Source organism: Podarcis bocagei (genome assembly GCF_964188305.1).
Source record: "Podarcis bocagei genome assembly, chromosome: 4".
Classification (NCBI taxonomy): Eukaryota; Metazoa; Chordata; class Lepidosauria; order Squamata; family Lacertidae; genus Podarcis; species Podarcis bocagei.
In genome coordinates, this window is record NC_138128.1 from 54,176,358 (window position 1) to 54,199,402 (window position 23,045).

General features: G+C 41.4%; 1 protein-coding gene across 4 annotated transcripts in view; it reads right to left on the reverse strand.

Moving 5' to 3' along the window:
- The window catches only part of SHTN1 (shootin 1), a 70,961-nt gene that overhangs the window by 39,348 nt on the left and 8,568 nt on the right, over positions 1 to 23,045 (reverse strand). For all 4 annotated transcript variants that reach the window (XM_081192983.1, XM_081192986.1, XM_081192984.1 and 1 more), the window contains exons 3-8: positions 19,971 to 20,031; positions 11,423 to 11,517; positions 4,963 to 5,131; positions 3,856 to 3,953; positions 2,539 to 2,620; positions 959 to 1,053 (exon numbers count right to left, since the gene is read on the reverse strand). In XM_081192983.1, the coding sequence (XP_081049109.1) occupies positions 959 to 1,053; positions 2,539 to 2,620; positions 3,856 to 3,953; positions 4,963 to 5,131; positions 11,423 to 11,517; positions 19,971 to 20,031 (600 nt within the window). The remainder of the gene's footprint in view (positions 1 to 958; positions 1,054 to 2,538; positions 2,621 to 3,855; positions 3,954 to 4,962; positions 5,132 to 11,422; positions 11,518 to 19,970; positions 20,032 to 23,045) is intronic.

Below are 23,045 nucleotides of genomic sequence, written 5' to 3' on the forward strand. Positions count from 1 at the left end.
AGATATTTTCCCCCATTCTGTTGTTTTCCTCTATTTCTTTGCATTGCTCGTTTAAGAACGTCCCCGGGGTTTTTGCCAACCCCACATGCAGAATCAAATCTGAAACCTGCTGCATGTAAGCCATGTGCTCCACCACAGAGTTATGGCCCCTCCCTGAAGCAAAAGCTGAGTGCATTTTACAGATTAGGACCCCAACCCACAACCCAAAGAGCATATAGAATATACCACATAAAGCCCCAGCTTTACAGATAAGCCACATTCAATGCTGATAGATAAGCCACATGGGAAACTTCATAACTGGCCTCCAATTTAACACAATAATTTGCTTCCTGCAAGCCCTTCTGCATACCCAAAAGCATGCACTACACAAAAGGACACCAAAGTGTCACAGATGCACTCTAGTCCAATTCTGGGACTAGACACTCTTAAAATGAGCATAATAAACGTACACCCTTCTGCAGAGTGGAAAGAAGACAGTATTTATTTATTTATAAATAAACAGAAGCCGCTATGGAGTAAATGGCCCTTTACTTCAGAAAACCTGTATCAAGCTAAAATATACAACTGGGTAGACATACAATCTACAAATACTAGAGTCTTATTACAGTTGTGGCATATATATGAACCTTGACAGATTGACTAGACACATACATACAAATGGTCTTAACTGATTTTAATGTTGTATTCTTACATTAAAAAAAAATAATTTTGTAAAATATTGACCATTATTGCAAAGGACAAATAATAACAACAAAAATTCCCCCAACTGATGGCCATTGTGTCTTGGCTTTTGTTTACTTATCAATACATCCCTCCCCGCACCTTATTCTAGACTGTTTGTGTGCTGCACATATTTAATGTCTGTGGCATATATAACCTTCATTCCTTACTTAGGTCATTTTTAAAAATCCATGTTTCAAAACCTGATTTGATCTGTAGATTCTGTTGGCCTACATACCTCCTGTGCAAAGGATTCTGCTCTCTGTCGCAGATCTTTCTCCAGTTCAAAGTTTACTTGCAGCTCTTCATATTCTTCTACTGCCAGTACAGACACTATTTAAAGCACAAAAAGACAAAACAAATCCAAACACACCACAACACATAACAACACACAAAGATGAACAACAAATTAGGAAGCAAAATAAAAGTGACCATCAGCTGCAAGCCATTGCAATTCACATACAAAGTGCATCAAATATATAAACTTCAAAATGACATGTTGTATCATGCCATGAAACAAGATTACACAAGATTTATGGTTGCATGCCACCATAAAAGCTTTAGCTGCAATACTGCATTGGTGGATAAATAATCCCAGAACTGTAGTGCAGTGGGGTGGAAGACTGGTTTCTGTGCAAATAGCTTCGCTGGGGGCAAGGAAACATGTCTTGCCTTTTCCCCAAAACAAAGATCTGTTGTTGTTATTTATTAGAAGTATTTATAATCTGCCTTTCACCCAAGCAGATAAACACAATCTAAGCCCAATCTAAACAAAATCTAAAACAGCATTGTGGGCTGGCCTCGCTCACCTGATTGGTAGCATCACTGCTGCTTATTGGAAGGTAGTTGGGGAGGGGCAAAAAGGCAGTGAGACAATAAGGAAAGGGTGTCCTAACCAGTTCCAGCTTTGGCCCAATGCAGGTCATTAGGACTGAGTTTTGCAGCTAGGCCTGATTCTTGATTTGCAATATTCTGGCAGTGCAGATCAGGTACAAATTCTGGCCGTGCCCAGCAAATCTCTTTTAAATCTTCCTCAGTCGCAGCTTTCCTTATGAAATGCAAGTTGAAAATTGGTTGCCTCTTGGCAGTTTCTAATTCATATTGCAAAGGGCCTTTTCATGGTGCTTTGACTGTTTTGGCTTTGGTGAGGGAGTGCTTCCACGCACACAGTGGATTTACTGAGTATATAGATTTTGAAATTCTATGCCATTATTCTGAAAACTGACTCTTAGAGCTGAAGTATGTTGCAAAATCAGGGCTTGTGAGCAGTCATTAAGAGATTTTGAAGAGTTGATTGTTACTACTTTCAAGTCCCGGTTGAGCTGTGTGGGCAGAACAATACGAAAGAGCCTGCACAATATCTGTGCACATTCTGGGCAATTTTAGCCAGCAGGCTTGCCCCCAATTTCATGAACCAGTGTTTTGCAATCAACTTGTGGGGCTGGGAGCTATGTATTGATAATGTTAGTAATGGAGAAACCTGTTCTATAGGTAAGACAGTAAGAATAGTCTGTTGGATCAGCCTTGCTCCCCTGATTCTGGCTTTTCTTTTATTTACTTACAATAATTTATAAACTAATTACTTTTTTAAAAAAATCCTAAGCAGTGTACATAAAAAGAATATACAACAATTATAAATAATATTCAAATAGAACCAGGAAGATTTTTTAAAAAGAGTACACAAAACTAGATGATGTTTTCTGATTTGGACCTTGCTGCATCTATATAGGAGAGGAACTGCAGTAACAAGGCTCTCCAAATGGCAGTGCTGAGAAAGCAAACTGGAGGAGAAGATGACTATGAAGCAAACGTACATACTTCGGTTACATTTTTCCAACACCTTCTGATGCTTCTGAACTTCAGCTGTCAAGACTGCATTTTCTTCCTTGACTTTATTTACCTGGGTAGTAGAGGGAGACATAGAATCATAGAACTGAAATGTTGGGAGGCACCACAGGGGTCATCTAGCTCAACCCCCTACAATACAGGAAATCTTTTGCCTAACGTGGAGCTTGAACCCACAACCCTGAGATTAAGAGTCTCATGCTCTACTGACTGAGCATAAAACATAACAGAGATCATCAGGAAAACAAAAACACTTAATGATTTACATGGTATGAGACTTGGCTGTAACTCAACCAATATGCTAACACTGGTATTTCATTTAGGTATTGGCCTGTACAGAGTTCTTCCGTGTTCTTTTCTGCTCTTGCTGATGTGCCTGTAAGAAGTGACAAGCCCTTTTTGCTCATAATTTTTCTAGCTAACCGAGCAATCATAAGTTACTCTGACACACGCCTTGGTTTCAAAGGAATTTACTTTCTAATATGTTTGCTCAGCATACCAACCAAAGCTGCACAGAAACAGCTGGAATACCTTAAAATGCTTTACTGAATAATAACCGAGAGCTGAGAAGTGGCAATAAGTACTTCATACGCAGCAAGGAGATTTTAAAGCCCTTGTATACAAGGATGTAGAATCTTAGCTAGCAAGATCGCTTGTGGGAGATGGAGGGGGCAGGAGGCTAATAGACACACAGCTAAGTCTCTCTCTGGCTGCAGTTTTGTACAGGGTAATACAATAGCATCAAACAGCAATGAGGGGGTTGCTGATCTCCACTTTGGTGAAGTTAAGAGTGCTTTTGAGTCATACTTTCTGCCTTCATCTCCTCTTATGGATTTTGGAGGCCAGCTGATGGTTGTGATACAAAGCTCCAAAATCCTGACACTGGACCTGAGAAAAAGCTGGTTGGGAGAGGTTACCCCTTCCAAACTACCATAAAAGCCCCAGTGTTCAATCCTAGTATGGGACTGCACTGGAGTCTGGTAAGTTTGTAATATTAGGGCAATCCACCTGAGTGCACAAACACTCAGATGCTGATACAAATTATTGTTTACCACATTCCTTTTTCTAGGATCCAACAGATAATGATTCGTCGAAAGGAAAATAGATATTTGAGAGGGGAAGCGGACAACGGAAAGTCTCCCACCCTTAAAAAAGAAGAAGCAGTTAACAATCCTGTGGGATTAGGTATTATCCAATTAACTTCACAGTGGACAGTCATAAACCAAAAACTAGGCACAAAAAGTCAACGTCACATTCACCAACTCCCTGCTTTCCTGACACAATACTTACATCCACAATTTCTTCTACTAATTTGCTCCTCAGGTTTTCCAGCTCAATGGCTAAGGCCTTCTTTTCCTCCTGAAGAGATATAATTTGATCCCGCAGATCTACATTTTCAAGAGCGGTGGTGGGAAGAGTTCGTTTTTCATTTGAGACAAAAACACACACAATAAGCACACAAAGACAGACACCGGCAGGAAAAGCTGAAGAATCGGTCATCAATAGGTTCTTGAATTATTAAGAAGGCAGGTGCCTTACATGCAGATACCATTACAAGTTTGCCTTGTCTGGTCCTTTGTCTTAGTTTGATTTTCATGGCAGAGACATCATAGTCTGAAAAGCCAGAAATTCAGAGGCTGTAATGCTTCTGAATACCAGTTGCTGGGAACCACAGGAGCGGAGAATGCTCTTGTGCCCGGATCCTGCTTGCAGGGTTCCCACAGGCCTCTGGCTGGCCTCTGAGAGAAGAGGATGCTAAACTAATTGGCCATTGGCCTGATGCAGCAGGCGCTCAACTGTTTTGAGTTCAGTTCTGCAGTGCACAATGCATCTCTCAGCCTGCCTTAGAGACCGGGCATCCCTTAGAAAGGGCTGCAGTTCTCGGTGGTAAAGCCCATGCTTTGAAGGCAAAAGGTCATAGGTTCAATCCATGGCGTGTTCAGGTACAGCTGCAAAAGATTCCTGTCTGAAAACCCAAAAAGCTGCTGCCAGAGTATTATTATATATTATTATACAGCCCTTCACCCGAAGATCACAGGGTGGTTTACACTATAAAAACACAAAATACTTGAAATAAATAAATAAATAAATAAATAAATAAATAAATAAATAATAATAATAATAATAATAATAATAATAATAATAATAATAAATGGATCATTGGCTGACTCAGTAAAAGCCAGCTTTGGACCCAGTCCAAAATAAGAGCCCATGAATGATGAAAATTTCATCTCTGTCCGGGCCCTATTGGTTGGTTTCAAATCCTACTGGAAGCCCATTAGCTGCATCTAAAATCTCTTATACAACTAGACAAACATTTACTCATTACAGTACAACTCAACTTGATTCATGCTCGCTTTTTGAAAAGGCACCCCGCCCTAATTCAGAAGCACCCACCTTTTATCATCTGCTGGCAAAGCACCGAGTCACATGCCCCTGGACTACCTTCCGTATCTGTGGACGATTCTTCATCATCAATGTTTATTTCTTCAGTGATTATATCCGGCCCCAGTTTTGCCATGTACAACATGCTGATTCTTTTCAGAGTCTTGTTTTCTTTGTTCAGCTACAAAATTCCAAGCACATACTCTTGTTGCTTAAAACAAAAAAGCCCTTTCTCTTTCCTTTCTTAAGTGAAACAGAACATGTCAGTCATCCCAAGGCCACCAAGCATAACTCTGAAACACTCGCTGCGATGGGACTGAGGAGTGTGTCAAACAAGCGTTTCAGAAAGAAAGAAAAACCAGCTCCTGGTGGCTGGAGTAGAGTGGGATGTTCAGACTTCAGAAGCAGAGCAATGGGTTGTATCCAGCAGTTCCCTTTGTCCAACAGAAAGAGTTACTCCAGAGGAAGTGAACCTCTAGGTCAGGGCTGGGGAACCTGGTGCCCACCAGATGTTGTTGCACTCCAACTCCCATCAATCCCACCTATCGTGGCCATGGTCAGGAATTTGTAGTTCAGCAATGTGTGGAGGGCCAAAGGTTGCCCAGCCCTGCTCTAGATGCTACCTAGCTTTTCTTAAACTCTGGAGTGGGCCATTTTGGGGAATGGACAATGTCCTCCACCCAGCAGGTCAGATCAGAGGGGCAGAGGCAGGCCACATGGAACACACCTCTCTATCCTCTACATTCATAATGCTGCTCTCCCCACCTCACAGCACCTGCCACCAGAGGCAACTGCCCCATCATATCTAATGGTAGGGCTGCCCTGCCTCTGCATTGTTTTTAAGTGTGGTTGTCTAGTAAGCATCTTGATTCAAGATTAAATGGCTTATCTGATTTAAACCACAGAAAGCTGCACTGATTCTCTGAATTTGAAAGAAAAGTTTTGCAGAAATGGAGGTGGGGTGGGGGTTAGGAGAAAAAGAAAGGTTTTCATAAAGAGTCTGAAAAATCAATTTTGAAAGGAGGTCAGCAGAACAAGAGAGAGAACAGAAAGACTATGCTAGACAATCACTATGCTTATTTTAGCACTCTCCACTCCTTTCATTTCTACTGTTTTTGCCCCTGAATGTACATTTTCATTAACAGAAGGAAAGTGTTCACAGCAGCCATGATTATTCCAGATCAGCAATGGAAGAGGTTTTATAAATATGGAGTCAAGTTCCAAAGTCTAATAAAACCAAAAGAGCAGAAATTGACAAGGTTATCCTACTCATTTGCACATTGGGAGCCCTTATAATATGCCATGCTTTTGTCATATTCTGAAATATGCACTGCACTAAAACACTACATACTAGCATGGCCAAGCCTTACAAATGAGGACATTGTTCACTTAGGGCAACCCTGAAAACACCTGCTAAAATCATAGCAGGCAGTCTCCATGATCAATGCAAGACAGAGACAAGTATCATAATCCTGCAACTTGGTGTGGAGGGGGCTCAGTGGCTTGCATAGCTTTCCCCCCTAAATTATTCTGTATTACAAGATGTGTAAGAGGCTGCCATAGACCTAATAATGCAGAAAGCATGCATAATAAAAATCAGTGCAGGTGCAGAGAATAGGCTGATGGACAGGTCCCTCCCCATCCACTTCTGAAAAATCTGAAAAGTTTCAATGCATTCCATTGCTCCTAGCTGTACCCCATGAGATACTGGAAACCCTTGAATTGTGAAATGTAGGCACAATTTCTGCCACACACATGGACAGTGTTATAGCAGCAAGCATGGCCTTGCCCAAATTGATTGGTAAACTCTCCCAAACTTGCATGATCTCTGTCTGTAGCAGGCAGGGGTTACATTAGTTTTGATTTCTTGGACAGGTCCTCACATAATAGTGATTGATTGCTTAGGATGGGGGAGAGACTGGCAGCCTCCGGTTTCTTGAAACACAGTAGCTGGATCTGGTTTTGCAGCTAGGGATGGGTGAATCAGTTTCATGCAGGTTGGATGGGGAGACAAGGGAAAGAGTGGCAGCAAAAAGAGAAAGGGGCTGCAGAAAGAGAGAAAGAGGTGACAGAAAACAAAAATGTTGGTGCTGATCTTTAAATCCCTAAACAGCCTCAGTCTTGTATACCTGAAGAAGCGCCTCCACCCCCCATCGTTAAGCCCAGACACTTCTGGTGGTTCCCTCATTGTGAGTAGTGAAGTTACAGGGAACCAGGCAGAGGGCCTTCTCGGTTTGACATGTAATGTTTGATGTTTTATTGAGTTTTTATATTTTGCTGGAAACTGCCCAGAGTGGCATAATAATAAATAATAATAATAATAATAATAATAATAATAATAATAATAATAATAGATGAAAGGCCTAGCCCACCTTTTGCTCAGTCCCTACCCATGTTTCGCTCATTGCTGTATGTGGTCCCTTACTGCTGTCCCACAAGGGAATGCAGCCCTTGGCAGGAAAAAAAGCTTGCCTGTCTCTGTAGTATAGTGTAGAGGATATATAAAATAGATAGCTGAACAAGTGCAATTATTGTTAGGATATTTTATGCAGCTGATGCTGCTAGTGTGATTAGTATAAGTCACATGAGATGTCTGAGAAGAGTGTGGGAACGGAAGACTGTCTTATCTCTTCCTCCTGAGCGTGTTATATTGTAACTGTGGTTTCACTTTTGCAGTATGCAACAGTTGTTCTGCCAGAGCTTGGAGAACACAGATGTGATTATGGATTGTCTGTATCGAATGTAAATAAAATGTAGTTTAGATCTACGGATGTTTCTTTCTTCTTGCTGTATGATGCTAGAAGACTTGTGTGCACTTTTCATATGAAAAGTGTTGCAGAGAGGCACTCTGGAGATGAAGGGACATGCCATTCTAGAGACGTGCCTACCGGGAGACGCTCAGAGATCCTGGGGGGTCGCTGTCTCCCCAAGAGCATTTTCCCAACAATTATATCTTCTATCCAAGCATAAGAAGTCCTTCTGGAACAGGCCAGTGCCCCATCAAGTACTAGATCCTGTTCTTAGTGGCCAACGAGATGCCCATGCAAAGCCTGCAAGCAGGACCTGAGTGCAACAGCACTCTTTACTGGTCTCTGACCGTAATGAATTATTACAACAGCATTTTTCCTCCTGCAGCTACAAGCAAATGGTATTCAGAAGCAAACTCCAGCAGTCTAGAACAGAGCTTTCCAAACTTTTCCTGTTGTTGACACACTTTTTATACACATACCATTTTGTGACACACTAATTCAGTTTTACTAGCAAACCAGAGGTTAAGTCAACCCATTTCCAGCCCTGGGAGGAGTGAAGGAGTGTTCGTACAAAACACCTACACACTGCAGCCAACACACAGTTTGGAAAGCTCTGGTCTAGAACATGGCCATCAGGGTCAGTAGCCACTGACAGCCTTATCCACCATGGATTTGTCTAAATCTCTTTTAAACCCATCAAAGCAAGGCAGCCAAGCAATGTAAAGCTATACAAGCAATCAACTAAAAGAAAATGAATCTATCTTACAAAGTTATGGACCACATGATCCATAACAGGTGGCATTCCCCATTCCTTTTGTGTTTGTTCTGTCTGTATGATAAAAAATGGAACCACCCCCATTGGGAGATGCACAAGGTCACAACGCAAGGACAGCTTGCAGATCTGACCATGGGAGATGTCCAACTTTTATTTTGAATTATATCAAGAATCACCAAGGGGACACAAGGCACTTGTGCTTTCTGTCCAACATTTATAATAGCAAAAAGTCATCCAGACTCCACTTGCTGCTTTCCCCTCAGGAAGCTCAGCCTTTACTGCTGAAATGTCAATCTCGTTTTCAGCAGATTGACATTTGCTCTGATTCAGCACTAAAGAGCAGGGGAAAGCACAGGACAAGCAGAAAACCACTTGGACCCATTCTTTCTAGGCACGGGGGAAAGTGGAAGCATGAACGAACCCTAAGACACAATATCTTATTTTCCTGGGAAGGGACGCCACATAGTAAGAAGAGATCACAACTCTTGTCCTCAAACACAAATCCTCAACCTAGATGTTTTGAAAGAGGGAGATCTTCCCAGTCACCCTGCACTGCTAGTTCCTCTAAGTGTGTTTCACTCCTAAAGATCTAGACAGAAAATGTGAGAAACCCTTCCAGGGTTGGTCAAAGAGTGAGTCAGCTTTGACATAGCAAACCAAACAGGAAGGTGCTAGTCTCTTAGCTGTCAGAGTGTGTCACTCCATGCAAAGAATGGAAAGAAAGGATAGTTAGTCATAAATTCATTTTCTTAGTTATATGTTGATTGACTATATTATGAATCCTAATGTAGTATCATTATGCAAACAATTAAGTTAATATATCCAGAAAGTACATTGCTAATGAATCTAAAATTAAAAAGATTTCCTACTGGTGGGATTTCTGCTACATCTGAAGAAGTACTTTGAGATTTTGCAAGGGGGGGGGGCGTGCACAAATGCACACAGACTAGCCAGCATTGCTAATGAAATTTGGCTCAAAATTGCCACAATCCATTTTCTGATTATGAAGTGGCTCAGATGTGTTATTCACAACCGTGTGTGTGTGTGTGTGTGTGTGTGTGTGTGTGTGTATCCATGAAGAGATAAAAACATTCTGTAATAATAATAATGCACTTCTGATGAGATGGAATATAGAAAATTATATACTTCGTAAATTCATCAACCTAGATGCAATCAACAGAGCAGTACAGGTCACCTTTTGCTTGCTCCATGGTTTGCTTTCATAAACAATCACCTGAAATGTAATACTCTGGCTGACTTTTCCATTTGATTCACACACTGAAATGCTCATTATTCTTTCATGTCGCAGACACTCAGGACATTTCTAAACTTGTTTATCAGTTAACCCAGATGCATAAAATGGTATGTGGGAGGTAGTGGTGAAGGGAGGCAGAATAAAAAAGTAAACATTCAATGAATTATCCTTTTTTTGCTTTGTTTTTTTAAAAGCTTGAAAACCCAGTCAAGCAAATCTATCTTTAGGGGACTGCACATATTGAGCAAATAAAATACTAAGACATATATTGCATTGCTTGAAAGAAAGCAAAAAATCCTTTATTACATCCAAAAGTAAACAGTCAACTTCCCATCCTCTCCCCGCTTCCTGGCTCAAGCAAACAAATTCAGGGCTGTTTCATAAAGCTCTTTTTTGTCAGAAATAAAATAAAACTCAAGATTGTCACATATCATGACTGCACACACGTATTTGGACCCTGACAACTCCCCTGCATATGTATATGCAACAAAACAGAAGCATCTATAATCATAATATGACTATTTTTCATTAAGTTGCGGGCCACATTCTACATCGGAGTGCTTTCCATGTAGGAATTTTGTCATGCACTGAATCTGTCTGAGGGCACATCCTTCAGCACTGTCAAGAATGGAACTGATTGCACATATATACTGGGGTGTCACATTGGGAGGGGCTGGGCACACCCTTCCTGGGTGCAAGACATACTGGCTGCATCCACACACCTGTTTATTCCATTTCCCTGACATTTCCCTAACTGTTAATTTCCATATTATAACTGAGCCTTCACACAACGTAAAAGCCACTACTGGAAAACTAATGGCACCTATTTAGTGCTTGATTCTGTGTTACTTGGTTCCAGGGGAAAAAACACAAATCATTTGCAGCCAGAAACCCAAAAAATTGAGGGAGTCAGGTGACAAAATTTGGGGTGGTATTCTGGCATACACTTCTTTCCTGTTGGTCTCATGGGGGAATTGTGCAGGAACAGACACATACATGCACAGAAAGGGTGGGGTAGTAGTGACACAGAATGAAATTTAGCACAACATGCTGGTGTCTTGGTTAAAAAGCCACAGTTCCATAATGCTATAGCTCCTGCAGCATGAAAGGAAAACATATATCTGAATGTGCTTGTCTGGACATGGCTTCTTACACCTCTTTGGGCAACTGACATACACTGTTAGGTTGTTTTCATAACTGCATTCTCTCCTAAGTACTACGCAAAAAATAATAATTTTTAACAGTATATTTTTTAAAGAAAATAAAAGGAAAGGAAAGGAAAGGAAATGGACAGAAGCAGTAGCACTTTAGTCAGGGGATCTAACACAATAACTTACACATTTGAATGTGCCCACAATGCATATTAACTCAGATATTAAACCTCACTCTTCATGAGCCTCAGTGCCAAGTAACAGCACACAGGATCTCAACATTAGAGAGCAATCCTTTGCGTATTTACTGGGGGTCGGGAATCATTCTGTTCAGAGGCACTTACTCCTAAATAAGTGTGTAAAGGATTGTGGTTTCAGTCTCCTCTGCTGACCTTACAGCTTCTCAGGCCTTCCAAGTGGACTACAAAGGATCAACATCATTGTTATGCGACTTAAGCTTACCAGCCACTATGAACCAGTGTTTCAGAAACCCTCAGATTAGGTGTTCCACACAGAGGAAAAATAAAATATATATTCTTACCTTAGTGGCCAGAGCTTCTGCACTTTCACGGCATGTCTTCTCAATTTCAAGGTGGCTCTGTATGCAGCTCACTTCCTCAATGACCATGTGAGAAACTAAAACATAAGGGGAAAATATTTGATTCACACAGTGTTTAATGAGTCAAGCCTTCCCTCACTCTGATTTTTATTTTACTCAGATCATTCATCCTATGATTATGAAAATCTAATTCAACTTCCACGTCAACTACTTCTTTAAAGCTAATACTTTATCCATATGAAGCAAAACATATCTATAAAAGGACCAGATGTTTATGAATGCTTTAAAAAAATAACTAAACATTAAGGTCAAAAATGATACATAGTATTTCCAAAGTTTTGAATACAAGGAGAAACAGGATTCCCATCTGATCCTATGGCTGTTTGATCAGACTGCCTCGGAAGGAAGGCCCACTGTTTTAATGGGACTTATTACCAAGAGAGACAGCACTGGATTGCAGTCTGAAATTCCTAACAGAACCTACTAAACATTAACTCTTCTTTCCCAGTGCTTCACCTCTCCCCAAAGTGCATCCTGTATTATTTCTAGTCCTACTTTACCTCTACTTCTGCATGCTTGCCTTCATCCTCCCTGCCCCAAATCACCACCCCATCAAAACTCATGCCTTCCATTCTTATAACAATCACATTTTCTTACTTTCCTCTTCCCACTTCCTATAGCATATATTACAGCAAACACAAAAATAATTTCAAACTAATTTTTATCATCCTAATTGCTGTTGTTGTTATGATTACATTTATATCCCAACTTTCCTCCAAGCACTCAAAACTGGCACACATGGTTCTCCCCCACCCCAATTTTATCATCACAACAACCCTGTGAGGTCGATTAGGCGGAGAGACAGTGACGAAGCCCAAGCTACGTGGCCGAGTTGGGATCCGAACCCGTGTCTCCCGGGATCCTGTTGAACCACTACACCGCAGTAGGAATTGGAAGGGCAGGGAAAACAATTATTTTCTATAAATAAAGGTTTTTAAATACATTTTTAGCTTTCTATATATTTTTTCAAAGCTTAATATTTCCTAAAGCCTAAACTCTGCCCCAAATGGCTTAATTCCAGTCCCCAAAGCTGGCTGAAAGGTGCAACAGAGTTTTCAAGATGCAAAGATTCAGGGGTGACACTTGTGAGAGTGGACTCTCTTCCTTCATAAGAACATAACTAAGAACATATACTAAGTCAGACCAACTGGCCAGTCTAACTCAGTAATGTTTACATTGAGCCTGCTGAGGTTTCAGGCAGGGTTCTCTCTAGGAGTGGCCAGTGGCACAGAGCGGGTGGGGCTGTGTTGCCCTCCCAGCATCTCAACACTGCTGCTTACCAAGAGAGATTGGAGCGGGGGGGTGAGGCGTGGCGGCTATGCAGCCAACCAAAACTCCTGCCACTAAGCACTGTACCACACTGAGCTCCCCACCCCTCACCCTGTCCATAAGTGGCAGCAACAGTGTTGGGAAGCCAGGAAAGCAATGGAAAGAGAGCTGCTTCTGGTTCTCTTCCAGCCTTACTTGGAGATTGAAGCTTTGGCATAGAAGGTCACACATGACTATTCTTCAGAAGCACCCATATTTCTGGCCAGACTGCTGGATCTGTAACCTGACTTCCCATTACTGTCTATGATATTTTACACATATTTGATAAAATTGCTTAAGTTATTTTGAGGCATTAAAGATAACCTTTCTAAGTGCCTTTAAGAATTCTTTAACTCTTCGGTGAAATTTTGTTTCCAAATTTATTGCAAGCTGCCATGAGCATTTTTTAAATGGAAAGTTGGGTATAAATATTTAAACAAACAACTGCCATCACCGCCATCCAATTTACATCGCAATATTTTACATGCTTACTAAGGAGTTCCACCGGGTGGTACCGTATTTTTCTGTGTATAAGACGATGCTTTCTGCTAAAAAAATAAAAGGAGAAAAATTGGGTGTCGTCTTATACACAGATAGTGAATGCAGAGGGGGAGGGGACGTGCGATTAATGGCAGCAGCAAGCAGGCGATTGGCGGCTGTGGAAAGTGGGCGGGTGGGCTGTTGGTGATGGCAAGCTGGCAGACAATTGGCAGCTGTGGCGAGGTGTGCAATCAGCAGTGGCTGTGGCAAGTGATCGGCAGTGGCGGGAAGGTGGGTGAGCAATTGGCGATAGGGACCTCCCTCCCCCTCCCCCCAAAGCTAAACAACTTAATTTCTTAATTTGGGGTTTAAAAAATAGGGGTTGTCTTATACACGGGTGCATCTTATACACAGAAAAATACGGTATTTAACTTTAAAAATGTGCAAACAGAACAGTTTATGTTTATGTACTGCTGCTTTCACCCTTTCCTTGTCCCGCGGCATCCCCAAATCCGCTTGGGAAGGTTGGGAAAACCCCACAGAACAGATTTAGGGGGCATGCACTGGTTGAAAGCAACTCATTGTATTTAGTAGGACCTATTCCCAAGTAGGCATGCATTAGATTGCCCTTGTATATGCCCAAGGGCAGAGCTATAACATTTATATCTCTGCCTTGAATACATAAGTCTCACTGTCTCATCTTCCAAACCAAATGAGAAAACTTCAGAATAAAAGCAGCCTCCAGTTGTAGGATAGTTACCCAACTGCATATAAATGATATTGTTATGAAGTTGTAAATATCTGTTGCTGGGAATCACAAGTCCTGCTTTCATGTCTTGCTTATGGGTTTCCCACAGGGCATCTGGTTGGCCACTGTGAGAACAGGATGGGTCACCGGCCTGATCCTGCAGTGCTCTTCTTATGTGTACTGTGTATCGTTATGGGATACTAGAGTTGATGTGTTTTCTTCCCACTCTATTCCGCCTTGGTCAGACCACACCTGGAGTACTGTGTCCAATTCTGGGCACCACAATTTAAGAAGCACAGTTCTATGATTCTTTCACTCTTGAATCCAAGCCCTTTGGGGCTTTATTGGTGGTGGTGGGGAAACAGTGCTGTGAGCTATGGCTCGAAAATGAATAAGAAGCCAATGGCTTTCTCCCTCTTGTTTGCTATAATTGTTATTTATGTTTCGTGTTCTGTCAGCATCTGGCACTGAACCACCAGAGAGATGAAAGAAAACAGCCTTAACCGAAGGAGATATACACAGACACACCGCAAGAGCCTAGATGTGTTGTTATAGCTGGGCCTCGAAAACCAACACATGGCAGTAGTTTCCCATGTAGATGAGGTAGAAACACAGAGACACCAAGGGAAATACTCAGCCCTGGGATCCAATAATCAAAAGAACACAGAAGCCCTGTACTTTAAGAGGTTTATCTTCTATTAGGTCAACCCAGGCTACCTATTTGGCAGCGTGTCATAAGCCAAGAACAGGAGTAAGCACTGCATGCGCTGCAGACATACTGTCAGAAAATGGAATGAGTTGAGCAAAGCATGGGGAAATGCCGCAAATAATCTCTGCCACATGCTGCAGTGGAAGGCAAGAATAATAAAACAAATGGTCATCAGCCAACCTCTCTTAGGCCACAATCCTACGCCCACTTACTTGGAAGGAAGCTCCTCTGAGCTCAGTGCAAATCACTTCTGAATAAACACATACAGGATCAGGCTGCATGGAAAACCAACTTCAATGCCCTAGAAATCTAAAGATGTTGAGCCAAGAAAGCAAAGCTCATAGGTTGGATCCTGCTAAAGAAGGTATTTTGTAGTCTTCTACCACACCAACCTGGCACGTTACAATTTTCTAAGTGTACACAAAACAGGTTGTACATGTATAATTCAATGTGTAAAATGTACATTTGGAAATGTGGGGAAAATTCAACATTGTATGAGCTGGCTTCTGCACCCCCAGCTTCAGGGAGCTGCACTGGGGAGAAAAGGAAAGGGAAGTCCCATTGTGCAAGCAGATGTCCATTTTGTCCATACATAGACACCACTGAATTTCACCCAGCGTGTTTTATGCAGATACACAGACCAGGTAGTTCAGGTTTGGTACCCGGATGTATGGTAGCGTAGAATGCATTCCAGCCTGAAGAATCACAACAAACAGAAAAAATAAGCTATTGATAATGTGTCACCGAGTTGTGACATCTGTCTAATCCACTGTCAAAAGAAAAGAAGAAGTGATTACATGGCATTTGTCCAAAAAGCTGCTTTGTTGTTTCATAAAGTTAGCCAAGAAAGTTCTGATTCCTTTTACATTAAAGGGTAGGAGTAGTGCATTAAAAAAAAAAGGGTCACTTTACATTAATGGTAGGAGGTGAAAATTAACTAGATTTTTCATGTAAAATATAAAGGGTTCTTTTTTTAAGACCTCATGGTTCATTTAAAGATTAGTTAACCTGCAATTATGATTAAATTCCAAAGGTAAAATGTATCTGAACACACACACACACACACACACACACCCTTCCTAAGACTGTCCAAAGTTCTTATTATGCTGATATTAAAATTCATAAAGCAACACTAAGTGGCCAAAAACCTCTCCAACCTCAACATTTTTTCAGGGGTAATAATAATATGCAGCAAATGCAGGCCAACCAAAAACCACTTAACTAATTAGTAGTTGCAGTCGCCGAGAAAACATGAATCAACACTGTTATTACAAGTGGCACATTTGAGTGGCATCTAATTATGACTTGATGAGCGTGATACTTGCATTATCAACATTACTACCGCATCCCATCAGGGACTAAAAGCCGCTGATGGCATTGACTGCAAGAAACTCCCCCTCAATGGCACTGCAGCACCCAACAATCTCCTTGGCAGGGGCACCCTCACTAAATGACACGTTAAGCGTAATTACTGGCCGACATTGTAAATAAACAGGATTGGAAGTGAAAATTGTACCAAGTGCATAAGACACAATCTGACACATTGGAAGTGGCAGCCTTAATTGAGAGTTTCTTTGACTGCTCAAGATCATTTCAACTGCATTTCTCGGAGGACAGTGATTATAACTGTGGAGACAGACGGCATAATGGTATCAGCACTGCTGACAGAGCAGTGAATTAAATTGTATCTGCTGTTGTGTGAAAGCCTTGATGAGAAGTACAGATCCTTAGTGGTCTTATCATTATCACACAATGGTCATGTTGTCATCAACCTTTCTGGCTCCAATTGAAAAGAAATGATTGTGTGTTGAAGCTTCCCCCCCTACCACCACCTCCTATCTCTTCTGCTGAATAGAACCAATTTTCAGAGAGCTATGAAATCACGCTATAGGGCCTAAAATGCAGCTGCTTGGCATACAGACTGGGCCCCATTAAACAGGAATCACGCACAATATGTGTTTATGCCGGGAGAACAAATAGAAGCTGAGCGCAGGCCAAGTTTATTCACAGACACAAAGCCCGTGTAGCTCTTCATCAATATAATTGCCTTTTATATTGTCGTTTAAATAATGGGCTCCATTATTGCTGTAAAATCCTAATATTCCTGGCATTTTATCGCTATGTTTACAAGGTATGTCTTTTTCCCCCCTTTCTTTTTTTTAAAAAGGGAGGGGGTGAAGCACATGAAAAGGAAGATAAAGGAAAACCCACGGCATTTTACAAGAGCAAATATTACTTTCAAATTTTAAGACTCCACTCCTTGACATTTTCTGCCAGGCTCTCGAATTCCCAGTATCACTAGCACATATTAACAAGTCACAAGGTGTCTGTGTGTGCCTGCCCTATTCCTTCCACTTCTTTTCACAGGAATTTGACTTAGGCCTTTCCCCCCCTCAACATATAGCCACTCCACCAGATTATTTCAAAACAGCTTAAAGTTTAGGACTATTTCACTGGAGGTTTTTCTACTGCATTTATGAACTGACGCAAACCCCAGCCGTGTAAATTTCTTTGTCATCTATGTATGAGGTGCAGGTTCTTTCTTTTAACCCTCTATTGCTAATGCCTAATACTGCAACAAAACATACTATGGTGACAGAGACCTAACATAACAGGCTGCAGTACTGTTGTCATCTCCTCTCTTGAGAAGCTATTCACGGGAGGGCTTTCCACTCCCATTAGCTGTGCTTTGTTACCTCCAGACACCACATGGCATCAATAGAACCATTATCACACAAGAGGGAAAACTGGATATTTGGTGGAGGGGGTGGGGGGTGGGGAGAGTTGTTAGCATATTTGTTCCTTGCGCCAGTGGGAGACATCATCATACCCACTTTAAATTTGGTTATGTAGATGTGCTTGATCCTTCATAAAGAAGTCAGCAGCCTGAGCCTTAGACAGCAAAGCAAACAAGCCTTCTCCAATATATTGAATTTGGGTCCCCACCCCATTTCCCACCACAGAGATATTCAAAGGAAGAGTTCCACACAGCCGTCACAGCCAGTTCCAATTAGAACCCTCCATATGCGGGCAAGAATAGCAAAAGCACACATGAATAAACGTAAAATGTAAATAAAAGAGGGCAAGGGCAGAGATTTCTTTTCCTTGCAATTCTTTGAACTAAAGAAGATGTTCTCTGTCTATCAGCCCCTGGCTAGCATTCTGGGTATTCCAAAAATTAAAAAATAAAAATACTTCAGCAGTTGACAAATGTTGAAAGTAAGGAGGCAAAAGCTGGCATTTAGTGTATTTGTTTCAAGTAATTTTACTTATAAAAGAATAAGTCCTTTGGAGAACAAATACTCCTGCCACTTTTCAACCCAAGTAATGCTATCCAAATGGAAGTATTTAAAGGAATATTTCATTCCCCTATACAGATAAGAAAGAAAGAAAGAAAGAAAGAAAGAAAGAAAGAAAGAAAGAAAGAGGAAGGAAGGAAGATTGCAATAAGACAGTAAACAGAAGTGATTCTTTGACCAGAAAATGTAAGTGGAACTGGTGATGCCTTCACCATGTCAGAACTGAAATGTAGGTTTTCCATGAGGTTGCAAGTGCCTAGAAAGCATATTGACGTATGTTTTTCGCATTACATCACAAAAACAGTGTTTATTGTTTTCAAAAGTCTGCAAAACAGGCAGAAATTCCTCATCGCTGCATCTTTGTGACAGGGAGATCTATACCACTTGAATGTCTGCCTACTTTTAACAGCATTTGTGTGCCCTACGATAACTTTTTTGAAAAAACAATATGCAGCTTGCTTCCGATTTATTTAGAAAGAAGTAAATGATGCTTTCAAAGCTCTACAATTACCTTTAAAACTTAGACGATAAAATCTTTCTCATAACTGCAGTTCCATCAACTTATGCTTCTCATAAGCAGGGGAGGGGTGGCAGAGGGGGTGGCAGAATCCCTGCTAGGAAAAACTTTGTGCCTAATGTGCCAGAAAAGGTCATCCTTGTCAAGCTTTATCTTCCGCATTTTTTGTGGGTAGAGAGCAAGGATAATTTCAAGGGACTGCCATAAAATTGCCTCTCAACCTGTCTCAGCTTTTGCTTTCATTCCTACACATTTTCATGGCGGTTCAACATCTGGAAGATTTTACCAGCTACAACAGGGAAATGGAAATCCCACAAGAGGACTATTAGGACTACTTCATGTTGTATTTTGAGGAGGGAAAGAATATGATGCAAAGTGGGGAGAAAGTGACCCTCTTTCTTGAGGTTTCTGTATGTGCCAAAGGAATTGTGGGACACAAAGGGGTCTTACAATAGGCTTCAGAGAAGGCAGAAGTGGGCAAGTCTATCCCACTGTTGCTACCCCTCACTAAAACCCGGCCCAAGGCAATGAGAATATTAGCATTGCCCATTCCTGAGCATGACCTTAAAGAAGCAGAGATGGTAATGCAAACCAAAAACAAAGATCACCTCCTCCAAGTTACCCGTTTCTTTGTAGGGCCAAGCCATAGGAGCCAACTCCTAGGGGCCAAGGTCACTTCGGCCTGCTCAGTAAAATATTTGAGGGGTGCCCCCCCTTCTGTTTGATGGGCATTGCCATTCAAATGGTGTGTGTGCATTGTGTCATGTGATCAATTATGTGCAGCAGGGCTTACCACCTCCCCCCCTCCCAAAATGTATTTTAAGTTGGCACTCCTGGGCCAAGCGTATCGCACCTAGTCAGTACCACACTACTTACTGGTTTGTCCAATCCACAAGGACTTAAGAGCAGCCTTGTTCAAAGATTTAAATCTCCCAGTTGAGAGATCGATTGGGTACCTGATTAACTTTTTATTAGGGGACAAGTTTGGAGAATGTTAAGGAGAAAAGTTTGTGGGGATGGTAAGTTGAATTCCTCAGGGGAGCAAACTCTTATCTGACAGAATGTCTGATTTTAATAATCACTCTGTGTAATGTATTTTACTCTGTTTAATTGGACTACTGTTATTAGTAGTATTTTTGTACATTATTATTAATCTTCTCTCTCTTTTTAAATTTCAATTAATCTTTTTTCTTTTTCTCTTTTTTTTCTTTCCTTGCTAAATCTGAAAATGAAAAAATAATTTTTAAAAACCTGTGAGGGTAAAACCCCAGAGTAACTGAATTACTGTACAGATTTCCAAAAGTTAGATCTGAGTCACAACACAAAAGGTACTCAGAAATAGCTAACTGGTGTTTGCCCATTTGATCTGTTAGCAAAGAACCCTTATTCCTTTGGAAAACACTACTTACTTTTCTGAATCTCTTCCAACTGCTTGACTGCTTCATCTCTCTGCTGCTTGATTTTGTCACACTGCCGGAAGATAAAATGGCATTTTCAGAAATTAAATAATTAAATCAACTTCCACATAATCAACAGAAAGCAAAACAACGATCAGGAATTAGGGTAAAGCTAAAACCAAATTTTAAAGAAAGGCAAATGGTAATTTGGAGCCAATTCCTGCTTTTGGTTTTTAAACTCTAGTACAAAAAGCTATGGGACGCAGGTGGCGCTGTGGGTAAAACCTTAGTGCCTAGGACTTGCCGATCGTATGGTCGGTGGTTCGAATCCACGCGGCGGGGTGAGCTCCCGTCGTTCGGTCCCAGCTCCTGCCCACCTAGCAGTTCGAAAGCACCCCTAAGTGCAAGTAGATAAATAGGTACTGCTTTATAGCGGGAAGGTAACAGCGTTTCCGTGCGCTGCGCTGGCTCGCCAGAGCAGCTTCGTCACGCTGGCGACATGACCCGGAAGTGTCTTCGGACAGCGCTGGCTCCCGGCCTCTTAAGCGAGATGAGCACGCAACCCCAGAGTCGGTCACAACTGGCCCGTACGGGCAGGGGTACCTTTACCTTTTTACAAAAAGCATCCAAACCTTTTCAAAAAGTTCTTAATGCACACCCGCTCAACTGTTGTGCAGAAGAATCCAGGGTGGGATGTGTAGCCCTGATTCAGGGCCACAAAGCACACCAAGGGGATTCTTGTACAGCCCTTAAAAAGCATATTCTTCCACTGCTCTAGGGCTTGTTTATACAATCACAGATGCTCAGACTCATCAAACTTGGATGGTTAAGAATTGCTGTTACAAGCCTTCCTTGCCCACAGAGACAAATTCTTGGGTGATTCAGTCCTCCTCCCTCTATACCCATTACTTGTAATCGCAAAGTATTACACCCACCTTAGCATGCCATGACCGTACTTTCATTTGAATGACATCTATTCAGTCAGTTATAAGCTATTCAAGAATGACTAATTGTCCTAGGGTATCTCACCTTTTCTTCCAAAGTTCAACTAATCCCTTGAATGGGTAAACAAATCAGGCAGTAGAGACCTATCCTCACCTTCTATGTGCATATATACTGATCAAATGAAAGAGCAAGTTTCCACAATATAAATCACACCACTTATACTGACTGATATTTGCCTTACGGGGGGGGGGGGGATGCACCAGAAAAACAGCAGCCTTTGTTTGGTGTGGGTGGCGGGAGAAGTTGACTGGAATACTAGTGTGGGGAAATGTCTATCCTCTCTCCACCATGCAACTTCGAAATTTGATTGAACCATGCTCATATCTCCTTTTACCTTTATTTGTTCGTTTATTAACAAAGGATTCCTGACCCTGCTTGCTCTGCTCACCAACCCCTTTGCCAGTGCCCTTTCCCATCACCTGGCCAACCCTCCTCCCTTTACACAACATTCACCCCCTCACAGCTCTCAAAAACCTCCCTATCCCCTCCAAAGGAAAGGGAGGGGCTTCAGAGAGAAGTTTGTCAAACTGTTATTTGAAGCACCTCCTCCCCTTCCATTAAACCTCACTGCAGCTGTGTTTAATGGAGGGGGCAGGCACTTCAGAGAGCAGTTTGGCAAACAACTTTCTGAAGTTCCTCCCCTTCTCCGTTAAACAGGTCATCTGGGAAGCTTACAATTTTAAACACACACACTAATTCAACTAAAAATCAGTTAGTAGACATCAGTAGCCATTTTTTTGACACATGCCATCAACTATGCACATTTTAGGGAATAATAACAAGCAATGATGAAGCCATACAAATTTCCCTGGGTGGGGAGTTCCAAAAGTGTGGGGCCACTACTGAAAAGGCCCTGCCCCTAGCTCCCACAAGCCTCATAGTTCTTACTGGCAGGCCAGGGAAAGACAACCTGGAAAAATCACAGACCTCCCATATCACATCTAATTTGTGCTCTGCAGCTTTTCAAGGCATTGTTATACAAAGGTAACTGTCAAAGAAAGACTTGAGTTTGGAAAACATTAGCTGTTATTTCAACCTAGCAAAATCCAAATTCTACTGAAATTTCAGGACTGCAGCCTGCATATCCATTCATTGAAATAAAGCAAAATGATAAGCAACTGTGGGAGAAGATAGAATTAAAATGTCTCATTGAAAAACCAGATATGCCTGCCACAACAATGGAGTTTCTACCTTTTAATATATTAAAGAAGAAGCCCTTTATGTCTTAGAATGCAAATGAATGGTCAAGGACAGCAATTCTGGAGGTGCCAGCTGCCCCTGCCTCCAAAGTAGTATTCTTTTCTCAAATCTTAACACACAAAAACATCCACAAAAAGACAAACCCTCTTAGGGTATGGAAGAGAAGACGAAATATTCATGTCAGTGGTTCATACTGATCAGACTCAGAGGCCTGAATATATGGATAGTTTTGCTGTAAATCAATAGTATGTTGTATTTACTTTATGAGAAGACTGTGAATGGAAATCAAGAAAAGGAACCAGTGCAAATGTATAGCTTTCTAGGAACAGAAACTGGTTATTTCCATGAACAGAAACATGCAATGTGCAAAAAAAAAAAGTTCAGAAATATGGATTAGAGATAACCAACGACTTTTTATTCTGACTCTCTTAAAATTTGTCTCAGTGCAGATGTTAACGCCACTGTTTTCTTAACTGTTGTTAAAAGATCAGGAGCTAGTCACAATCATGTCCATTCACTTCCCAACCCCTGCAACATGAATTTCCTCCAACATTCCCTTGTCAGCCTTAACCATGGCAAAGCATTACATCAATGACTCGTATCAGGTTCCATCTCAGCTACGGAGTGCAAATCTGCATCAATTTCAAAACCTGATTCAGATAGCAATTCTGGTTAGTGTTGACGATCGTTAGTCTTGATGATGTAGGGGTGTACTGCAGTCTTACAAGAAGTTGTTTTGAGCTGGAAAGTGGGGAGAGGACTACACAACACTGTAGCCTCCTCTCATAGTTTTATCTGCGACATTAGTACACTAGTCTAGGGTAGCCCCTTACTGTCAAAAAAATTCATCACACAAAAGGCCTTTCCATATGCCAATTTATA